Here is a 22,278-nt window from a genome sequence, read left to right on the forward strand (position 1 = left end):
GGCGCACAGAGCTCCCAGCAGAGAGTGGCTTTTGGGTTACTCCCCGGGAATCCTTCTGGAGCGGGGGTTGGTTCTCGCTTGACGACCCTTATTCATCCACTTGTCTGGAGAAATGTTTGAGTCACAGCTGTTCCCTTTCTCTCCACCCCCCCATCCCTTCAGTGTTCCTCCTAGGACGCAGAACTGAAAGTTAGCCAGATTCTCTCGCAGGAATCTGAGCAATGCCGTTGGGCTCATGTTCCCAAATTAGGCCAATTTCCTCATCCCTCGGCCGCTTCACTCCACTGGAGCTCCCTCAGCGCTCTGCATTACGTCTCTCGTCCTCCGCCTGTTCCCTGACGGCCCTGCCAGCCGGGCAGTTATTTTCGGCCCAGGAGGGTTATCTCCTGACCCTTTTTGGTGACATTTTTCTTCTTTCTCACAAAAATAACTTTCCTGATTGGTCACATTTTTCAGCCTTTTTCGTAGGCGCGCTCCAATGGGCCGGGTTGAACGATGCTCCTGATAACGTCGTCGAAGAGGGATGCGGGGAATTTGACGGGGAACCGTTCGCGAGGAATGCGTTTTCCACACTTCATGTTTGTGTCATGCTTCGCATGCTTCAGTTTTGAACTCTCCCTCAGGGTGGGCGATGCCCGTCGCTCACCATCCCTGGGGCCACCACTGTGTGGGAGGGAATGTCAACTGAGGGGAGAGGCCGCCATTAGAAATAGCATCTTGAGATTCTCCTCCAGCGTCGGCTCAGGCTCTTTCATTGTCCCCGCACGACACACTTTAATAACTCGTGACTCATTTTGCTATCTGGAAAGCCAGAGGGAACCGCTCTCGCTGACTTCCTGCGGGTCTCGGGGTGAAAGATAGTGCTTGAATGCCACTCGAAGGTTCTCTTAGGCACCTGTGGGCAGGGCTAAATGCGAAATAAGTGTAAAGAGTTTAGCCCAGGGCCCCACTAAGTTAGCTGTCGTTCTCGTGATCTGCACAACCTGACAAGTGGACAGGATTATCATTTCGTCTTTAATCCCCGCTCTGCCAATTATGAGGTGAATATCCTGGGAAAGTTCCTTAATGCCCTAAGCCTGGCTTCTCATCTCAATAGATCATATGGAGATAACAGTAGTAGTTCTCTGTTAGCAGTTGTTGGAGGATTAAATACGAGCACATACAAAGCTCTTGGCCTAGTGCCTGGCACACGCCAGCCGTTATTGTCATCCACGTTAGATGAGAATTAGGAGGTATTGTCCATATATCTTCAATTGCATTTCTGGTTAAGATACGGAGATATTTATATTTCACAGTACTAACTGGCCCTTAGGACCAGAAACATGTGGATGAGGAAGGAGCCTTTTGATGAGAATTCTTGGTGCCACTTGAGAGCTATTTTATTGGTCTCCTTTAGTGGCCTTTCTGCCTGTGCCACAGACCAGTTATCCGCTAGTCTCTTTCCATCTCCTTCTCAAAACCCAACCCTCTGTCTAGAGGTTGGTGGTCTTTCCAAAGAATCATCTTTATTTTTTATTTTTTATTTTTTTTATTTATTTTTGAGACAGAGAGAGACAGAGCATGAACGGGGGAGGGTCAGAGAGAGAGGGAGACACAGAATCTGAAACTGGCTCCAGGCTCTGAGCTGTCAGCACAGAGCCCGACGCGGGGCTTGAACTCACGAACCGCGAGGTGATGACCTGAGCCGAAGTCGGCTGCTTAACCGACTGAGCCACCCAGGCGCCCCAAAGAATCATCTTTAATTGCTGACATATATCATTCTGTCATTCTGGAGAAATGTGGGTAGAAAGTGCGGAGGGCAAGAGTGACCTTGGTGACCCCCCAGTGACCTTGGAGTAGAAGGTAATATCTATTCATTTATTCATTCATTCACTTGTGAAACTAAACTGAGGATTTTCTACGTGCCAGGCATTGTGCTTAGAGCTGGCAACCCAGTGAGAAACCGGACATGCTCCCTGTCCTCTCAGAACTTTGATCCGGGGGCTGCAGAGAAGTAAGTGCCAGGCAGGGGTGAACACAGCAAAATACAGGAATACCTACGTTGCGCCCCTTTGAGCCCTGAGGACATCCAGAACGGTTGTCTAGGGAAAAATCACATCTGAGCTGAGACTTGGAAGAGTGAGTAGATGTTAGCCCAGGGAAGGGGCGGAGGAGAAAATACTCCCAAGCAGAGGGATGAGCATGTGCCAGTCCTGGAGGTGAGGGAGAGAGCGTGGCCTGCTGGCTTTGTTAGTGCGGCCATTGACCCTACCAGCGAGGGAGTAATGGTTGGGAGGGACTTTTGCCAGCAAAGAGATGGTTTTCAGATCATCCCAAACCCGTCCCGTCGTCTTTTTTAACAAAGAACCACATGAGGCCAGTGTTTCTTATATGACCCTGAAGTAACTGGTAATATTGTGAAGGTGAGACTGACCTTTCCACGTTTTTCTAGCATTTCACTGATGCATCTTCCGTGCAGCCATTACACTTCACTGCAGGCGTTTGTGTTGGCCGGTCAGGAAAATCTCAGAGATGTGCTCAAGTGCAGTACCCCTGCCTTGTCACTCTCCGGGCTCATCCTTTATGAGGGGGCGCCTCGTAGTCCAGCGGTTTACAGCGTTCACCCTTCATTTATGTCCTGAAAGTTCTTAGCTTTCTCTGTGGATTCCTCTGAGCATAGATCCTGGTGACCCTGGAGAGAAATCTGTCCATAATGGACGTAACACCGAATTAGTCGCCATCTGCTAGGATTTAGAAAATGTCCTTTAATTTCACAAAATAAGAGACTAAGTATTCAGAACTCTGCTATGACAAGAATATGCTAGATGCTTAATAAAAATATGTGTACAGGAATCGGTGACACAAGTCAAGTTGGTGTCCGTGACGCATGACTGTTGCATAGCCTCAGGGAAGACAACCCTCAGCTCAGCATCCCTAATTTGCATTAAAGAACATACATGTAATTTAACAACCCAGGTCATATCTGCTTACGACCCAATTCAAAAGACTTCAGATTCTGTTGTAACATTAGAATTTGACGTGACTCCTGTTTGAACTAAGTAGAATACTGGCATGTGCTCGGAAATCTTTTTTTTTTTTGTATGTGAAAATTTTCACGATCATGATACTTTTGTCGTAATGAGAATTGACTCATATTCAAGCAAGGTTCCCAGAGCAAAGACTAAGCAAAATCTATGACCATCAATGCCATTCTGTTAGGAAAAAAAAATTATCAAGAATTGGCGAAATGGCTTAAGCCACTGTTAACTTACCTGGACTGTGGCAGCCACCTTATCCCTGGACTCATCTTTTGTACTTCTGCCCTCCTGCAGTTCAGCTAGAGTGGGCTTATACAGAGGTGCCTCGTTCACTTCGTACTCGGGACCCTTTACTAGACACCCCTTGCACTTAGGCTAAAAGAAACCCTAAGTCCTTACCTTGAACCTGTGTGATTTGGTGCCTGCCTGCATCCGCAGATTCATTTCACGCCTGCCACCTGGTTGTTGTCCCATATGGAACGAGCTTCACTTTGCTTAGAAGTCCCCTACTTATTCTAGTTTCCTAGAATACTACAGAATGGACTGGACTGGAGTGGATCCCTAGAATGTTCATGCCTCCTCTTTGCTGGGCTGACTCCGACTTCTCTTTTCCACTGTGTTCAATGTGAATATCACTCCTTTTTAAATTTTTTTTTTTTTAACATTTATTCATTTTTGAGAGGCAGAGAGAGAGAGCATAAGTAGAGGAAGGGCAGAGACAGAGGGAGACACATAATCCGAAGCAGGCTCCAGGCTCTGAGTTGTCCGCATGGAGCCCTACCCGGGGCTTGAACCCATAGACTGTGAGAATCATGACCTGAGCCGGAGTCAGATGCTCAACCGACTGAGCCACCCAGGTGCCCCTATCACTCCTTCTTAAATGAGAATATTACCCTTTTATTTAAATTACCTCCCTTTATTACATTGTCTTTAGCTTTTTTTTTTTTTTTAACTTTTTCTTTCATCTTATCCACAGTTTGTAACTGTGTCATTATTTAGGTCCTTGTCCCTCACTAATTGCAAGCTCCAGAAGTAGTGCCTGAGCCTGTCACTTTGTAGGTCCTCAGTAAGTCACTTGTCCAGTGAAGGTGAAGTGGGTGTGGGAGGGATGATGCATTCACTTTAGGGGCAGGTTAGCTTGAGATGCCTCTGACACCCCTAGCTGGACACATCCAGGAAGCTTTGTTGTGTGGTACACCTGCTCGGGACGGGGCCCTGAGCTGGAACTGGAGATTTGGAAGTCATTAGTATTGAGGTGGTAAATGGAAGCCTAGCTCTGTAAGGGAGAGTCTGTGTAATAAGAGAAGAGGCCCTTGGACAGAACCTGGGGAACATCCATGTGGAAGGAACACACAGCCAAAGAATGTCTCGCAAAAGGAAATTGAGGACGGGCCAGTGAAGGGAGGGGAAACACAGGCATGTGGCATCCAGAAGCCAAGGCAAGAGAGTGTCAAGAAAGAGGGAGGGGTCGAGAGTGCTTGATGCCACTAGGAGGGCGGGAGCAGGGTCTGTTGGATTTAGCGGTACGGAGGTGTCTGAGGTTTCACATTAAAATGCACGACTGTTTTTAGAAGGCATATCAGCAGACCACCTCTAGTTGTCTTGCTTATGGTGGCATATGTACCTTACTGTGGGGAACAGCAGACTAAAGCCTGGCTAAGGGGGTGAAGAAGAGAGGTCAGTGCCCATAGGCATTTTTTTTTTAAAACTTTTATGTTAGAGAGAGAGTGCACACCTCAGTAGGAGAGAGGGAGAGAGAGAGAACATCTTAAGCAGGCTTCTCACTCAGCATGGACCCTGTTGTGGGGCTCAGTCTTATGACTGTGAGATTATGACCTGAGCCGGAACCAAGAGTGAGATGCTTAACCCACTGCCACCCAGGTGCCGCCCCAACCCATAGACATTTTGAAGGAAAGATAGATAAGATGTGGTAGCAGACTGGCTGTTGGAGGTAGGAAGAAGGACAGTCTGGAGTTTATCCCACGTGCAGCTAACATGACTGAATAAATATTGATATTTTTGAGACTGATGATTTTTTTAAATTCAATTCATTTTATTTACAGTTTTTAGGAATTTAGAAGAGACTCATTTCTCTTTTTTTAATGTTTCTTTATTTTGAGAAAGAGGAGGGCGGAGGGGCACAGAGAGAGGGAGACAGAATCTCAAGCAGTATCTGCAGCTGTCAGCGTAGAGCCCGACACGGGGCTCGAACCCACGGACCGTGAGATCATGACCTGAGCTGAAACCAAGAGTCAGCCGCTTAACCGACTGAGCCACTCAGGCGCCCCCGAGACTGAGGATTTCAGAGCCTCAGCTGAGGGGAGCAAGAAGAGATCATTATTTCAGTTTGGGGCATGTTGAATTTGAGTCACCCTCAGGATTTTCAAAGAGGTATGTCAGGTAAACGGTTGAAAGTTTTGGTCTGGAGCTTAAGAGGGAAAGTTGAAAACTAGTGATAACAGATGTAGGAGTCATCATTATATATTCTGGGGTTTCTAAGAGGAACATATAAGAAAAACTTCTGATTCCTTTGGGTAGCTTACAGACCATTCATGATCTCCAGGTGCCAGTGTGTGAGTTTTAAGCAGAGAAGAGCTATGATCAAATTTGCGTTTTAGAAGGAGCGCTTTGGCAGTCAGTGGTCAGGGATACTTCCAGGTTTTGTGGGCCCCAAGCTTACACAGTTTGGAGGCCTTCTTTAGGAAAAATAATTCAAAGTTATGTGTTCAAAATGAGCTATGAAAGTGAATACCTATTTATAATGAGGAAAGAAATCATAGCTCATAGTTACAAGAGCCCTGGGTATTCAGATGCCTTTCTTCAGAGAGCTTGTTAGGCAGTGTACCAGCAATGCTTACGCCGAAAATGCCTCCTGATTGAGACCTAGCATCCCTTTCCTGTGTAGAACTCTCCGTAATTCCCAGGGGCCCATCCAGGTAAGGAGTACAGGTTGAAGGAAAGTAAGGCCGATGCAGGGAGACCAGGTAGGATCCAGCCAAAAGAAGGCAGAACACGAGCCTGGTAGGCCTTACTTTGCATGATTGTGCAGGTTCCCAACAGCCCTCAGCAGGTGGGTATTGACAGAGTGGAGGTATATGGGTGCCTTGATCCAGTTTTGGGGTAGTTTTCGGGGAAATGTGCTAAAGAGGCAAGGGAGGGAGGCATAGCGTGATGGACCTTGGGGGTGAGCTGGGTTGATGGAGAAGGAAGTGAAACCAAGGAAGAAGTTCTTAGATAAGGAAGGAGGGAGGGGATTAGATATTTCAGGGATGGAGCAGTTCCAGGTTATGACATGTTGGAAAAAGTAGCAAGGTCATTGGTATTTAAAGAGTCAGGGACCTCTTAGCTAAGCATTAGATGAACTGTTGATGTGAGAATGGACTTTGCTCAGAATGGTGGGGCAGGTTGGGGAGCAGTCATGCCCTAGCGTCTCATCAGTCTGTGCTCATGCATTGTTAGTGACAGACATGAAGAAGGAAGGAGAGGCGATGTAGCTGAACAGTACAAGTTTCAAGACTTGTACTTGAAGTGTACAAGTACACTTGTACTTGTGTACTTGTACACATGAAGTGTTCCATGATAATTTAGAAGAATAATCGTCTCAAGGAACTTTGGGGGAGTGAGCCTCACTTGGGACCCTGTTTTGTGCAGTTTTAAACAACGAACAGGCTCTATTTGAAAGAACTGCCAGAGAAATGGTGTCCACGGGGGAACGCCAGGATTCGGGAGAGGGTGTGCTGTGAACAGAGAATATCTAGTCGGTTAGGAACCAGGAGACTGATCAGAGAGCCTCATTGAAGTCATTAGCCAGGCTAGATTTCTTCTCATTATGTAGCATGGCGATAATTACTGAGAAGGAGCGGAATGATAGTAAAATATTCTTTTCAGAATGATATTTTACAGGAAAAGGGTACTGACTGGTGTTGAATGTCACTGGTGATAGACGGAAACATTTCTGGTCACGTGCCTTTACCCCATATAACAGAATTATGTCAGTTACTAGCTGATTGCTTTTTATATTCCATTCTAATCCCTCCATTGGCTTTTCAGGTATAGGGTTTTTTTGCTAATTTTTTTTTTAACATTTATTTATTTTTGAGAGACAGAGAAAGGCAGAGCATGAGCAGGGGAGGGGGAGAGAGAGAGATACAGAATCTGAAACAGGCTCCAGGCTCTGAGCTGTTTGTTAGCCCAGAGCCTGATGCAGGGCTCGAACTCACGAACCGCAAGACCATGACCTGAGCTGAAGTCGGACGCTCAACCGACTGAGCCACCCAGGGGCCCCTCAGGTATAGTTTTTTTTATACATTTTTTTTTTTTTTTTTTTTGTCCCAGGGATTAGAATATACATCTTTAACTCCTCCCTGGCTATGTGGAGTGACTATAATACCCCTTCACGTAACATGCGAGAGCCTTGCAGCAGCGTGAGTGCATCTGACCCCCTCTCTCCTTTGTGCTGGTGACGTCACATACTTTAAAACAACCTACTTCAGAAACTCCACGGTACCATTTGTCATTTCACTTTAAATAGTTGTCATTTGGAGAAATCAAGAGAAAAAGAGACTCTTGTATTTCACCCACATGTTTACCATTTCTGTTCTTCCTTTCTCCCTGTAGGTCCAGGTTTCCATTGGGCATCATTTCTCTTTACCGTGAAGAACTTTCCTTAGCATGTCTCATAGTACGGATTTGCAGAGAACTGCTCCCTACTTGCTTGCTTGATCTGAAGATAGTTTTATTTTACCCTCATTTATGAAGGATATGTTCTGTCCACCTAGAGTTCTGGGCTGAGAATTTTTTTCTTTTCAGCGCTCTAAAGATCCTCTTTCCTTTGACCTCTCGCCTTCATTGTTTCTGAGGATGGGTTTTATATATAAATCTTTTTTCCTCTCTTTGCTGCTTTAAAGATTTCCTTTTTATCTTCTTTGGTTTTCAGCAGTGTGACTATGACTGGCTAGCTGTGATTTTCTTTGTATTCGCCGAGGTTCTGAGATCAGTAAGTCAGTATTTATAGCCGAATTTGGGAAACTTTAGGCCATTATTTCTTCAATTCTCTTTGCTCCATTTTCTCTCTCCTTATCCCTCGGACTCCAATTGCAATATGTGTTAAACTGTTTCATATTGTCCCATTAGTTTGTCATGTGTTTTTTGGTCCTAAAACATTGGTAATTTTTTCCTATCTTTTATCTTTTTTTCCCCCTTCAAACTGGATATTTTCTGTTTTCACTGATAATTTCTTCTGCTGTCTTCCAGCTACACTTTTCACTGCAGCTACTAAACTTTTAAGTTCTAAATTTCCATTTGTTTTTCTTTCCTTTTTACGTCGCTTCTGTTAGATTCCCCGTTTGTGCATTTATTACGACCATCTTTTCTTTTAAAGTCCTTGAACATATTTATAGTAGCTGCTTTAAAACCCTTATCTGTTAATTCCGTTATTTGGGTCATCTTGAGGTCAGTTTTTGTTGTTTTTTTTTCTTTTGCCTTTGGGTCACATTTTCATGTTTCTTCACATGTCCAGTCATCTTTATTTATACACAGGACCTTGTGGACAGTACATTGTGGAAACTCTGGATTATGTCACTCTCCTCTGAAAAGTGTTGTTTCTGTTTTAGTAGGCAGTTTCATTCTTTGCAGAGCACCTTGAATTTATCAAGACTTGGTTTGAGGCTCTGTTAGGTCAGGTCTATTTTGGTTTTCCCTTTAGTCGTAGAGCGAATCCCATAGTCCTGGGACATGAACTTCACTCCTAATGTGTGATTCACTTGGGATTTCACTGGCACACTCAAGGAATGTACCAAGTACCTCTAAGTTGCTGGAACTCAAACCAATGTCTTTCCCCTGCAGGGAGCAGCAGCTGAAATCTCATCTCCACTCAGTGGTTCGGGGATGTTTTTTTGTTGTTGTTTATGTTTTTGTTTTTTTCTTTTTATCTCTTCAGCAGTTGCTTTTCACTGGGTTTCATGATGCAGCTCAGGTAAGCCTAAAGGATTTTAGGGGAGTTCAAATGCAGATCTGGGGCTCCTTTCTTCCCAGGATTTCTCCCTTTTTTTTTTTTTTTAAATTTTTTAAAATGTTTATTTATTTTTGACAGAGAGAGAAAGACAGAGCATGAGCAGGGGAGGGGCAGAGAGAGAGGGAGACAAAGACTCTGAAGCAGGCTCCAGGCTCTGAGCTCTCAGCACAGAGCCCGACGCGGGGCTCGAACCCACGAACCGTGAGATCATGACCTGAGCCAAAGTCGGACGCTCAACCAACTGAGCCATCCAGGCGCCCCAGAATTTCTCCCTTTCTATGTTTAGTGACTCTGGCAGCCCCCAAATTTGTCCTCAAGCCAATACAACTGCAGCTTTCTGCTTTAGTTCTGTGCTGCTCAGTTGCTGCCCAGACTGGAGAGTGCACTCAAGGGGAAAATCCATTTTAACATGGATTTTTGGCCAGTACAGTTTTTCTTTTTTCTTTCAAGGGTCAAGTCCCTTCCAGTTTCTGCCTGCTTTTGTTTGCCCTCCGGTGCCTTCGAATAGTTGTTTTACGTATTTCATCCAGAGTTGATAGTTGTTATCTGTGTGGAGGTTAGCCGAATACAAACTACTCGCCCATTACTGAATCCAGAACCTGCCAGTTGCTTTTGGATTGTTTCAGAGTCACTGTGGTTTTTTTCAAGTGATACTGTTGCCAAGAAAAGAATGAGAGTGGTTGTTTCAGAGACAGAGTGTGTCGATTTTCTCTCAGGGTAACTGTCGGGGCGTACAGGTACATTAGCTATTCAGGCAGGAAGCGTTCTGACATCAGTGGTGCCCTCGGAAGTAATGATCAGAAACACGGGCACGAAAGAGACCCAGAGACCTGTGATGCAGACACTAGGATGTCAGTACCCATTCAGGCACACGCTGTGCTGAGCACTCTGAAAAGTTAATCTAGAAAGGCCTCTAGAGTTGGAGAAGTTGGCAGTGGATGATTTGAAGGGTGGGAGGTCTTCCCGTACAACTTCAAACTGAGTAGCAGAATTTCTAGATTAAGGGACTGCACCTAGGTCATGCCTTTCGTGTCAGAGCATCGTCACCTGGGAGGAGTAGAGTGGCTGGCCTTCTGCCGTTCTTGTTCGAGGAAGGGTGGGATGAGAGCCTGAGAAATCAACCCTGGGCTTGGACTGAGAGGCTGAGAAAAGACAGAGAACGTAGCGTGTTTTAACCCTGGTCTAAGAGGAAGTTTTTACCAACACGAGAAAACCAAGAACAGTGTAGTAAGTTTTTCATAAGCGGTTCAAATTAAAGGAACATTCTTGGGGTGCCTGGGTGGCTCAGTGGGTTACGTATCCGACTTGGGCCCAGGTCATGATCTCACAGCATGTGAGTTCAAGCACTGCATCGGGCTCTGTGCTGACAGCTCAGGCTCTGGAGCCCGGAGCCTGCTTTGAGTTCTGGGTCTCCCTCTCTCTCTGCCCCTCCCCTGCTCACCCTCTGTCTCTGTCTTTCTTTCAAAAATAAACATTTTTAAAAATTAAAAACAAAAAAAAGGAACATTCTTTATCCTGATTTGTGTCCTTCCTAATCTGGGGAGATTGAAAAGGTCCCTTCTTTAGTGAAATGATCATGAGAGGAAATGGGGTGTGTGTGTGTGTGTGTGTGTGTGTGTGTGTGTGTGTGTGTGTTTAAGTTTATTTATTTTGAGAGCAAGAGAGAAGGCAAGCAGGGAAGGGGCAGAGAGAGCAGGAGAGAGAGAATCCCAAGCAGGCCCCATGCTGACCATGCAGAGCCCAACATGGGGCTCAAACCCACAAACTGTGAGATCATGACCTGAGCCTAAATCAAGAGTCCAAGGCTTAACCAACTGAGCCACCCAGGTACCCCAGAAATGGTGTTTTTTTAAAAAAAGAGCCCTAACAAAATTAAAAATTGTGAACTCTGAACTGCCAACCACTTCCTACTCCCCACAAATCAGTTTTTTGAAATATTAACAGTCCATGAAATTTAGAAGCTTGGGAAACACGGTTGTAGAATTTTTTTAGATTTTGGGATTACTGAGTTCCTTGAAACGTTGGGGGGCAAAGTGGAGTGGGTGCTAGCCCGCCAGCCATGACCTTGTGGTGTGCTAGCACCTTCTCCCCTTGCTTCCACAAGTGAGTCAGGACAAAGTCGGGCTGCAGCGGGAGACCTGTGGTGTGTGGCATCTCACCGCAGCGAAGAGAGGAGTGGAGCCCGCCATCGCGCTCTCTAGGTCACGTGACGGGGGCCGCCAGCCCATGGTTGAATACTTCCTTCGGGCTCCCTCCATTTCTTTTCCGTCATCACCCTTGAGGAGTCTTGTGAGAGATCAGGCTTCTTAAAGCATCAAGGTCACAGCTCACTCCTCTGCTCTCAGCTTCCTCCAACTTATCCCGCTCTGGATTTGGTTGAGGGAGCAAGTCTAGACCGTGCTTATACAAACTCACAGGTGCCAGGAAGGGCTAGCCTCTCGGAGTTCTGGGAATTTACACCCTCAGTGTTGTACACGTTTCTGGCTCCACATGTGCCGGGTGGATTTTTAGCAAACTGAAAGGAGTTAAGAGAATGACAGAAATGTATCGGTTTTAATTTATGATGAAAGTTGGAAGGAATGTTTATTTTAGCTGAACTGCAAAAAGTATGGGGGAACAGGGCATTTCTTTGTAAATGTCTGGGAGGTATAGACCTAAGGAGAGGGGAGAGCTGATTTAGCAGGACCCAGAGGGGTAGAGCTGAGATTCAGAGGATGCCATCCAGGGTGGAAAAATCCAGGACAAATTTTAAGAATGACTTTTGAGGCTGAAATCTGTTCTCTTTGGATCAGCTACTTCAGCAAACTGCCGGCAGCCTCATCCCATGAGTCCTTTGAAGTGGGCAGTTTGATGGCCGCACATTGAGATACGGGATATGGGTCTTTTATTATGGGGTACGTGGGAATATTTGGGGAAGTGTGACCCCGCCAGAGTAACTGGCAGACACTGTGGTCATCCTGAGCATCACGGTTAGTTGTCAGTGAGCAGCGGAACTGTGGTTTCCTCTTCTTGGTTAAGGCAACTTTAAAGGATTTGTGTATCTTCGGGGCAGCAGGAATAGGTAAGAGTTGGCCCCCTGGAACGACACTTGGGCGAGGCAGCCCCACATACAGGTCCCTGCAGTGTTCGCCTGCCGGAAACTTCCTATTGTTGCAGCCCTAGGCATTCCAGGTCTTGCCGCCAGGGTGTGTGGTTTAGTACTATCGTGATTTCTGGTAAATAGTATAGCCGCCACCGTCACCACTGTTTACTGTGTGCTCTGTGCCAGAGATGGTCTCCAGTGTTCACAGTGGATCTGCAAGAGACTTGGGACCACTGTTGTTCTTCCCACGAGGAAAAGGAGCTTAGCGAAGACACGACTAGCCCAAGGCTACACAGCTGGAAAGTGGCGGTCCTAGGATTTGAACCCAGGACTCTCTCTCCTCTCCTTCAATCTGTCCCTCCATCCCTCCTTTAAAATCATGGCTTTTCCCCTTTCCTTCTTTATGGCAGATGCTCTTCTCCCCGCATTTAGTCACCCCTTCTTCAAACTGCTGTTCTGTCAGTATGAAGAGCACATCTTGTGACATGAGGCAAAGACAGCCACTTTCCAAGGCCAGAGACTTATGTTGAATTCCTCTTAATACGCTTTGGCACAATGCTCACTAACGGTATATTGTTGGCATCACTTTTTGACCCTGACTTGACCCTTAACCCATCCGTTGGCTGACCGCACTACAGAGGTTAAGGGTTAGGCTGAGTTCTTTTTTGGTCCTCCCATCGTATTGAACACACCTGTCTCTTGAGCAGATGTATTTACTCTGTGCCTAGAAAGTGAAGGAAGGAAATGGTCCTTTGGTTTGGCCTTCCCAAATCTTTCCCTTGTCATTCTAGTCTCTCTTGTTATTGGGCAATTTTTTTTTTGTTTGTTTTTTTTGTTTTTTTTTTTGTTTTTTTTTTTTAGCTGAGACAGGTTCTTTTTGTAGTTTCTCTGTCGTTTCAAACCTGTTCCAGCTGGCATGCATCTAGTGTCTAGGAACTCACCTATCACCTGGTTCAGTGCAAAGCTTTGGCGTCAGAGACTTGGACTGGAATCCTTGCTCTGTGACTTAGAACAGGATGATTTTAGGGGAGTTAGCCTCTAAGTTTCAGTTTCCTTGTTGGTAAACTTGGCGGGTGGTATTGTCCTTCACTGGGGCACGAGGATTCTGCATAGCGATTCTGCTAAAGCTTTGGCGTATAGCAAATCCTCAAGGGATGATGGCTAATACTATTATCATTCGTTAGGAATTAGCGAGGATATTCTTTGTCATTGTGTAGATTGGCTTATTCACCATGGGTGAAGTCTTTTTTGCTTATTCTCATTTTTCTCTGTACCTTTTCTTCTCTCTCTGTCTCCATCTCCTTCATACCGGCTCAAACTGATGATGAGTGTCACATATCATCGTTTACATCTCCTTGCCCAGATACCCTCTCCCAGAATTGAAAATACTATAATTCATAGACTCTTAGAATCACAAAATTGTAGAACCAAAGGGAATCCCCTCTGGCTTGACTGAAAATCCAGAATCATGGAGCCAGTCAGTGGTAGAATCAGGACGAGAGCCTGGATTACCTGGTGTCCAGTCTAATGTTCTTTCCGCCATGTTTTTTCCTTACCCACCTTTCACATACCCATATGTACACACAACTACAATAGAATCCACGGTCAATTGAAGTGGGTGAGGGTGTGAGGAGGCACCTTGTGTAAAAGGCTCTCTCCTGTCACTTGTAATTGTGGCGGGGATGTCAAGACTGGAGGTTTTGGGTGAAGAGTTGTTTTCTGGTCCTCAGGGCATCGGTGTCAGGAATTCCCAGCCGCCAGGTGGAAAGTGATTGTCACATCCAGCCCAGTTCTTCACTGAGCAGATAGATCCATGAACAACCCCCATATTGGTGCCCCTCCTCTTCATCAACCCTGCCTTTGGCCTCCTTTGTTAACCTGAACTTTATGCGTCTGGTTTCTTTCATTTCTTAACTTCACATTAAAATCAGAAACATCCAGAAAAGTAGACACAATAAACACAGTAGTCCAATGAATAGCATATGCCCACCACCTAGCTTCAACTGTTATCAACATCAACGATAATTTGTCTTTCCTTAAATGATAATTTGTAAACTATCTGTTAATTCTATGCATAAGTGTTTCATATTTATACATTTTGCTCAATTATCTCAAAGCAGACCTAATGACGTGTCACTTTAATACTTCAGCGTGTATCTCTAGAAAAATGGGGATGTTTTCCTAGAAATCCACAATTCCACACCTCACAGTATTAGCAGTTCCCTGACATCATCCATACTTGGTCCATATGCATTGCCCCCTGTTATCATCCAAATGCATTTTATGGCTATTTTTTCACAGCAGGATCCAATCCAGAACCAATCCATTACATTCCTCTTAAGTCTCTCTGAATTTAGAATGGTCTACCTTTTTAATGGTGTTGACTTTTTGGGCCAGTTGTCCTATAGAGATCCCCCCACACCGGTTTTGTCTGAGCCTTCCTTCCTGCTCTCACTCTTACTCTTGCAACAAGCTGGAAACATCTTGGAGGGCTCGATGGACATTGGCAACAGGAGTTTTTCCTGGGTGATGGTGCGTGCTTCAGGTGAAGCACCTTACCTCCCACTGATAGTGCTGCTAAGTCTGACCACTGAGTTAGGGTCAGGGTAGTATCTCTGTTGTGAAGGAACATTTTCTCCCTTGTGCCTGCATGTGATATATGGGGCGATTCCTTGGCACCGTGAGAATGTCTGGTTCCCCGTCAGTCAGTCTTTCACCTAAGAGCTTTAACATCTAGTGACCATCAAGTTTTATTCCTACACTTAAAGCAGATTTTGCATTTTGTTATGTCCATTTCCGTCTTGAAAGAGCTATGCGTACTCACAGGGGTCGATTTACAAGTTTGGATGGTCCATTACCTTCATGACCTTAATTCCGTGAGGGAGAAACTGAGGTCTGTGGTGAATTAGTTGTCACACCCAGGGCCGAGGCTGGAGGAAGAAGGGGACAGAGATGGAACTGGACACAGGTTTAAGGAGCACACACCAGCCCCTGTGTTGAATTCACATCTTTATCAGTGTTAGTCTTCTCTCTCATCAAGCATGTAAGAACACCTGTCTTGGATCTTCTGTCCGGTTCTTAGAGAAAGGTGGGGAAATTTGCTCTCAGCCCATAATTGCGTTGAACACCAGAGCTGTGTTGCCCCTAGAAGCTGGGAGATGGGTGGGTGTGAAGTTTGCGAGGGATCTTGCTTAACCAAATGTCTCTTCTGTTGGGAATCCATGCGTGTGTTTGGACTGCATTTTTGAAACAGGTTGCAGTTTGGATTTGGGAGTGACTCACATTGTGGGGTTTCTCTGGGACTTTCGAGAGTGTGTGAGAAGTTTCTAAACTCAAAAGGCTCCTTTTTTGGCACTGCAGCATCTTTTCTATTTCGGCATCTTAAGAATCTGGGGGAACCATATAAAGATCAGAAACAAGTCTGGCCCTAAAGGCTCCCTGTGACATAGTAATTCCAGTTAGTTGAATCTTGGCCCATTCGGATGAGACCATATAAAGAGGCCGCTTCCTGAATTTCCCGCTCTCTGTCTCTCACAGGCTCCTTTTTGTAGAAAGCTGGTATTTCAGGACCGCAACCGCCAGTCATGTGCTTTCAACTCTTCACTCTCAGTCTTTCCTGCCCCCTGTTTATTTTTGGAGAGAGCACATTTTTGCTTCTCTCCAGGAGCTATGTGGGGTCCTGCCCCCTCCGTCCATCAGGCGGCAGCCCCAGCAGGCTGTGCTCATTTCCCACACTCGGAGACGTGACTCCAGCTTTCAAGAGAGAACACGAGGGATGCGCCGCCTAAGGGCTCCCGTCGCCCGATCCTATTTCTGGCCTTCGTGCTGTTGCATGTTTTAAGACTCTCCTTCTTAAAGCACATTTGGATAATGTTACCTGGCAGTAAATCTGCCCAAATTGGAAATGGTTTTCCCAGCAGATGTTTTGAGGCTGTGCTTCTGAATTTCAGAGGCAGAACAATGAAAAGAAGAAACCAGGACCTTTTGAATTCTAGAATCAGGTCTTCTTTTTCGCTTTTAAGATCACTTGAGTTTTCCCCTCTTTTCCCCTCCAGGGTTTTGTTTGTTTGTTTGTTTGTTTTGTTTGTTTTCCCTTCTCCTAACACAGGGGTAGCAAACAGACTTCTTCCAAAGTCTTGATTCAAACAGATTGGTGATGTCTTCCTGAGTGCTTGACTAGGGAGGATTCTGGACTTGGTGGGCTCCATGGAAAAAAAAAGAAACAAGGGCCCCAGCTGACTGTCTTAGCCTGTCTAGCCTTATTAGAGTAAGTTTCTAGTTTACAGGATGGAGCAAGAGCTAATTCCTTTTCCTTTAAATACCCGGGCCATTATACAGAGAACTCAGACCCATAATATTTGAGAGCAGATAAATCACATGTTCATGTGCTCTTGTCCTGCCCAGACCTGATGGGCAGGAGAGGGAAGGACCCCTGGCCCCAATCGAAAGGTTTGTAACCAAAGGGTTACAACTTCTCACCACACCAGGCAGGGACTGGAGCTCTGGAAGTCAAGCTTGGGAGCACGTGCATGTCTCTAAAGCACCCCCCCCCCCCGCCCCCCAGCATTTCATCTGTCACCCAGGGAAACTGGAAGCTGCGTTCCCGGCAGCTGGTCCTAAAAGGACAACAGGAAGGGTGTGGCCTGTAAGTGTGTTTCCTATGAGATCACTCTGTGAGAAAGCTGCGACACTCTTTTTGAAACAGGGCCTATCAGGTATCTAGGTGTCTTCATAGCTCGTAGGAAGCGAAGCCAGACCCTCACGGGCTGGACTGTCCATTCAAAGGACCCGCCAGACCTTTTAAATTATATTGCTAAAAGCCAGTGAGCCACTTACATTTCAGACAGATCGCTTGCACTTAATGTCAAACCGCTGCCTCACGAACAAGTTGCAGCAGCTTCCACTTAACAGCCTGCATTGGAAAGTAACAGGTGCCAAGCTGTTCAGACCCCCCAGAGAGTTCTCCCAGGGACTCCTACCAATATGCCGACTGATCAATGAATAGCGTTTGCTGCAGCCCAAGTGTTATTTATGTGCTCTCCTGGAATCCCTGTCCCTTGCATCTGGTTGCTTCAGGAACACTTTTCCTTTTCATCTCCATGTATATTTCAACTCCAGGGCAAGCTCCACTTTCCCCATGAAGCTTCCTCGCCCCCTCCTTGTCCACAGCACTTCCTGGCTTGCACAGTTCTGTTGAATCTTCAGTTGTGTACTACCAGCTTATGCACTCCTGTCACAGTTCTGTCTTAACGATGCGCCAGGGGAAAGTGGTTCCAGTAAAACCACCGGAGGTGGCAAGAAAACTGCAGAATTCGGTGGAACTATCCCGTGGCGGAGGGGATCCCTCCTCAGCTTCGCCTTGGGACCATGGATGCAGCCTGTCCCTGGAATAACCCTTTCCCTCCACCCCTGATGCCTGCTTCCCACCTCCAGTGTGGCCTCTTCAGTTTGAGAGTAAGCCAGATGTCCCATCACGTAGATTTCATACAGACCTGATAACACTCTGAATTTGGCCTCTTCTCTACCTCACTGAACAGGGGTAACATTTGAGGACAAAGGTGCCATCTGTTTTTTGTTGTTGTTGTTTTTTAATCTTACCCAGTGCACATAGGACAGTGCCCAGCTCCCCACAGAGGGAACCAAGTTGGATTCTGGGGGTACTGCCTTTGTAACTTAATAGGGGTTAATTAAGTCTGTTTCATCTAGACAGGATATTTGTGTGTGGCCATAACAAGACTTACAGTAGGGAGTATTACAAAAAAGTTTTCTTACCCTGGGACCCAGGGTATGAGACCGAAACTAAGGATTTTCCATGAGGAGGGAGACAGCTCCCGCTTCGTGCCAAGCCCCAGCTTGTGGGGAGCGGGTTCTGCCTGCCCTTCTGGTCTCCCCTCTTCCTCTGCACTCTCTCCCAAGGTTGAGGTCGGCGAGGCTCCTGGTGGGGAGTGGGGAGGACAGTCACAGCCTCTGCCCCACCCTGTGCATCTAAGGGGAAGGTAGCTTACACAGTTTTTACAGCTTTATGTCAACTCTTGAAGTCTTTAGTCACTTGTGAAAAAAAACCCTTCGATTTTGGAACTAGGTTTTCAGTCTGTTGGATGCGGAGGTATGACTCTTACGTGGTGATCTTTTTGTTTTGATGCTGCGGTCCTAATGTAGCAGCTGGTACGCTTTCCTAACGGGAGGAGCGTGAGAGAAAATGCGTCTTTGTGCTACCGCTGGCCGGCTGGAAAGGGCTCGCATCAGCCTCCCCGACAGCCGTGGCTTCCTGGGATTTGTGGTTAAAGGAGATAAAGCAGGTCGTTTTGGTTTTCAGAATCTTAGGGAACTTTATTAACCACACAATGTCCCTTAGTAGTCAAAGTGATGGCTCAGGCCGGGCTCAATTTTTTTCTCTTTTTTTTTTTTTTTTTTTTTTTTCCTAATGGTGGTATATTTTACTGCCCGCGGTCTAACCTTTCACATACTGACATTAGTAACGCCACCAGTGATGATCACAGGGGAAGACAGAGTGCTGGCGTGGCGGGCACTGCTCTAAGCGCTGACCGTGCAGCCCCTGATTTAGTCTGGCCGTTCAGCAGTTACTCAAAGGAGCGCATTTTGACGGAAGTATAGGCTGCTGGTGCCCCTTTTCCGAGCCGTCTGATCTCCCAGAGCCCCTTCCCAGTTCAGTCTCTGCTCCCTCTGTCACCGTTGTCACCCCACAGTGGAAAACCGCCGGGACCAGGAGACAAGTGGCGGAACCCTGCCAGTGCGACCCAAGTTCGCTCCCTTCTCGCCCACTCTCAGCATCTCACGGCACTGGGAGAGTGCCAGGGGGACTCAGGCACCCCGACCTTGTGGCGCCCTGGATCTGACTTGGTTCATTCTGTGCTTCCCAACATCCAGAGCGAAGAGAAGAGAGCAGAGGTTGCCAGCTCTGAGGCCGTAGCTCCGGGGTCACTTGCACTCGTGACAGCGTGGGCCGGGCAGGTGTTCTCGCTGAGTGAAGTGGGGCTAGGGGTAAGATACGGGCACTCCTTCGGTGCGCATCCGGAACTTGTAAGATAAGCTCACACTTCCAGCCGAGAGATACGCTCAGGCCCGTCTTTCTCAAAACACCTGACCTGGCTTTCATTTTCCATTAGACGTAGGAACAGAGAGAGGATTCTGCACTGCAAGAGGAACAACAGCACAAGAGCAGCAGTACCAGAGGGCAGCTGCACTTGACTTTAGCAGGAAGGAGACAGAGAGGGCGGGTGGGGACTGTGGCCAACTGGAATGCGCCGGTCTTGTCCACAGGGGCAACTATTGTCTCAGCCCCAGAGCTACTGGATCTTCGAGTTTTTCAGGAGAAGCCGGATTGCGTGTGCAGATCTTCCAGTTTTTTAAATGTTAATTTAAATTTACAAACCAAAACACACAAAAAAACCCACTGTCTGGCAAAACACAACATGTGGCTATGGGTCTGTCACCTCCAAATTCAGGAATGTTCATTCTCACAAGATGGTCCTATCCTTGGGTAAGGAAGTAGGGAACGTTACCTGCAGAAGTACAGGGAAGACGGCCTGTAGACCAGACTCGTTTAAAACATCCTCAAGGGGGCCCCCTGTGGTTCAGTCTGGTTCTCTTTAACATTTCAAGTGTCCCCAGCACAGTGCCTTACACACAGTAGAAGCTCAGCCACACGGGGTTGTTGGTTTCTGCTTATATGCAAGTTTGGTTTGTGGTAGTTTGGGGCTATTCCGCTTCCAGGTAGCTGGTCCTTCGACAGCTCCTGCTTTCGAAACAACTTAACCTCTGAGCTTCAGTTCTGGATTCCTGGGACAGAGGAATCGATTGGTCCCCTGGTTCATCCAGTGTCTGAGGGAAGTAGGGTTGTGGAGTAGAGGCTTCCCCTTCTGGCCCAGGGGTGGGTGGGTGTGGGTGGCAGGGACACCAGACAAGGATGTGTGGACTGGGGAGCAGCGGTGGGCGTCTCCTTGGTACATCTTCTTTGGATTGGGATTTCCCCCCAATAGAGACAGACAGTAGCTTGTTTTCCACTTCTGCATTTTGGTCATTTCTAACAGAGTCCCCCAGATAGCTCCATTACCTGCCTCTAGCTTAGAAAAGTCAAGTTCGTTTTCTCTAACGTGGCACCTAGTATGTCCTGGGAGCTGAGTTGGATAGAGGCATTTTAGGGCTTGGTTTCTTCTCAGTCATTTCCGGAAGGTTCTGGCTCACCCTGGTATCTAGATGGAGCATGTCCTTGGCAGGCTGGGGTGCTACTAGAAAAGCCAGAAAGAAAGTATATCTTGGTGCAAAATAAAACATCAAAAGTATAAAGGTATTTTGGCACATTGAGAGATGTTTTCTTAAAAAGTTACAAGTTAGGGGGAGCCTGGGTGGCTCAGTCAGTTGACCATCTGATTTCAGCTCAAGCCCCATGTCGGGCTCTGTGCTGACAGCTCAGAGCCTATAGCCTGCTTCAGATTCTGTCTCCCTCTCTCTGCCCCTCTCCTGATCGTGCTCTGCCCCTCTCTCTCAAAAATAAACAAACATTAAAAAGAAATTTTTTTAAGTTACAAGCTAGGCTTTAAGTGATAAATTTAAAGGATGATGCAATGGCACATTTTAGTCTGAGGTTCTACAAACCACATCCTTCCTGCTAAATTTGACTGCTGCTTGTTTTTATAAAGTTTTATTGGAACACAGTGACACCTGTTTGCTTACTTATTGTCTGTGGCTGTTTATTGCCCTATAGTGCCAGAATCGAATAGCTGCAACAGAGACCGTGTGGCCCGCAGAATGAGAAATATTGAAAAAGTTGGCCAACCTGTGTTTTTAGTCATTCATCAAAGTATCTCCTTAGACTGAGAGCAACCGTTATAAGTATATGCAGTTCTTAGAAAAAGGAAGTTGATATTTCAAAACACAATCCTAGGAGAATGCTGGGCAATTGAAAATAGGAAATGTTCTCATTGCTGTTTTATCCACCTTGATTGACTCAGTGGATTGCTTGATGTTCCCTTGGTGTTTCCAGTTGAGATGTACTGGACCAGAATGCCCACACTTGGGTTCCTGAATGCATCCTTTGCAGGTGAATCCTTCTTCCCCAAATAAGCTGAGTAGATTTTTATCCTGCCAGTTTAGTTTATGTTTTTTAAGCAAACCTGTTTTACATCTTTTTTTATTACCTTTCAATTTATAAAAGATAAAGTGATTGTAAAGAAAAAAAAAAAGTTAGAAAATGGACAACAACACAAAGAAGGAAATTAAAAATTGTCCATAATTCTGTCACTGGGGTCCTCTCTCACTCGTGTATTATATAGCTCATTAGACACTTGATATTATGTATTAATAGTTTTTTCACCAAATTGGAAGCATATGTGTACTGTTCTGCAACACGTTTGTTTGTTTGTTTTTAATTTTTTTAAGGTTTATTTCTTTTTGAGAGAGAGACAGAGTTCTAGCAGGGGAGGGGCAGAGAGAGAGGGAGGCACAGAATCCGAAGCAGGTTCCAGGCTCCGAGCTGTCAGCACAGAGCCCGACGCAAGGCTCAAACCCACCAACCGTGAGATCATGACCTGAGCCAAAATTGGACACTTAACCAACTGAGCCACCCAGGCGCCCCTGCAACATGTTTTTTAAAAGTTAATATATACTGAATATTGTCATATCATGAAGTATCCTTTTTTTACCATGTTCTTCATTATTACATAGTATCTTCATGTGTGTATTCCATGATTTACTTCATTTCTTATTACTGTCTGTTTTGGTTTTGAATTTTTTACGATTCAGAAATGACACTAGGTCTCTCTCTCTCTGATTCTTTCTTTGGGATAAATTCCTTGGATTAGAATCACTGGATTAAAAAGTATGAAGTGTTTCTAAGGCTTTCACTAAGCTTTGCCAAATTGCCCTATAGATCTTGCTTTTTTATATACCCACAGAAGGGCATGAAAGCACCCAGATTTTGAAAGTAAATTAGAAAGGCTACTGTATTTTTATTTGAAAGATTTCGATAGGCAGAATATTGGTTTAGGTGGCCTTAACCTCATCCACTGCATGCTTGAATGTCAATGGTGAGCGACTGTTATTGTGGCTTCTCCTTCCCTTTTAGGCTCCCCCTCCCAAGCCGCCGCGCAGGCAAGGAGGCTGGGCCGATGATTCCACGAAGGCTTCAAAGTAAGTGTGGCAGCTCG

The 22,278-nt window shown here is 46.0% G+C and overlaps 1 protein-coding gene across 2 annotated transcripts in view; it reads left to right on the forward strand.

The window, feature by feature from the left end:
* The window catches only part of IFT43 (intraflagellar transport 43), an 80,515-nt gene that overhangs the window by 6,998 nt on the left and 51,239 nt on the right, over nucleotides 1-22,278 (forward strand). For both annotated transcript variants that reach the window (XM_007095030.2, XM_015543347.2), the window contains exon 3: nucleotides 22,197-22,261. In XM_007095030.2, coding sequence (XP_007095092.1) covers nucleotides 22,197-22,261 — 65 coding nt within the window. The remainder of the gene's footprint in view (nucleotides 1-22,196; nucleotides 22,262-22,278) is intronic.

The sequence above is a fragment of the Panthera tigris genome, chromosome B3, assembly GCF_018350195.1.
Source record: "Panthera tigris isolate Pti1 chromosome B3, P.tigris_Pti1_mat1.1, whole genome shotgun sequence".
In the NCBI taxonomy this organism is placed as follows: Eukaryota; Metazoa; Chordata; class Mammalia; order Carnivora; family Felidae; genus Panthera; species Panthera tigris.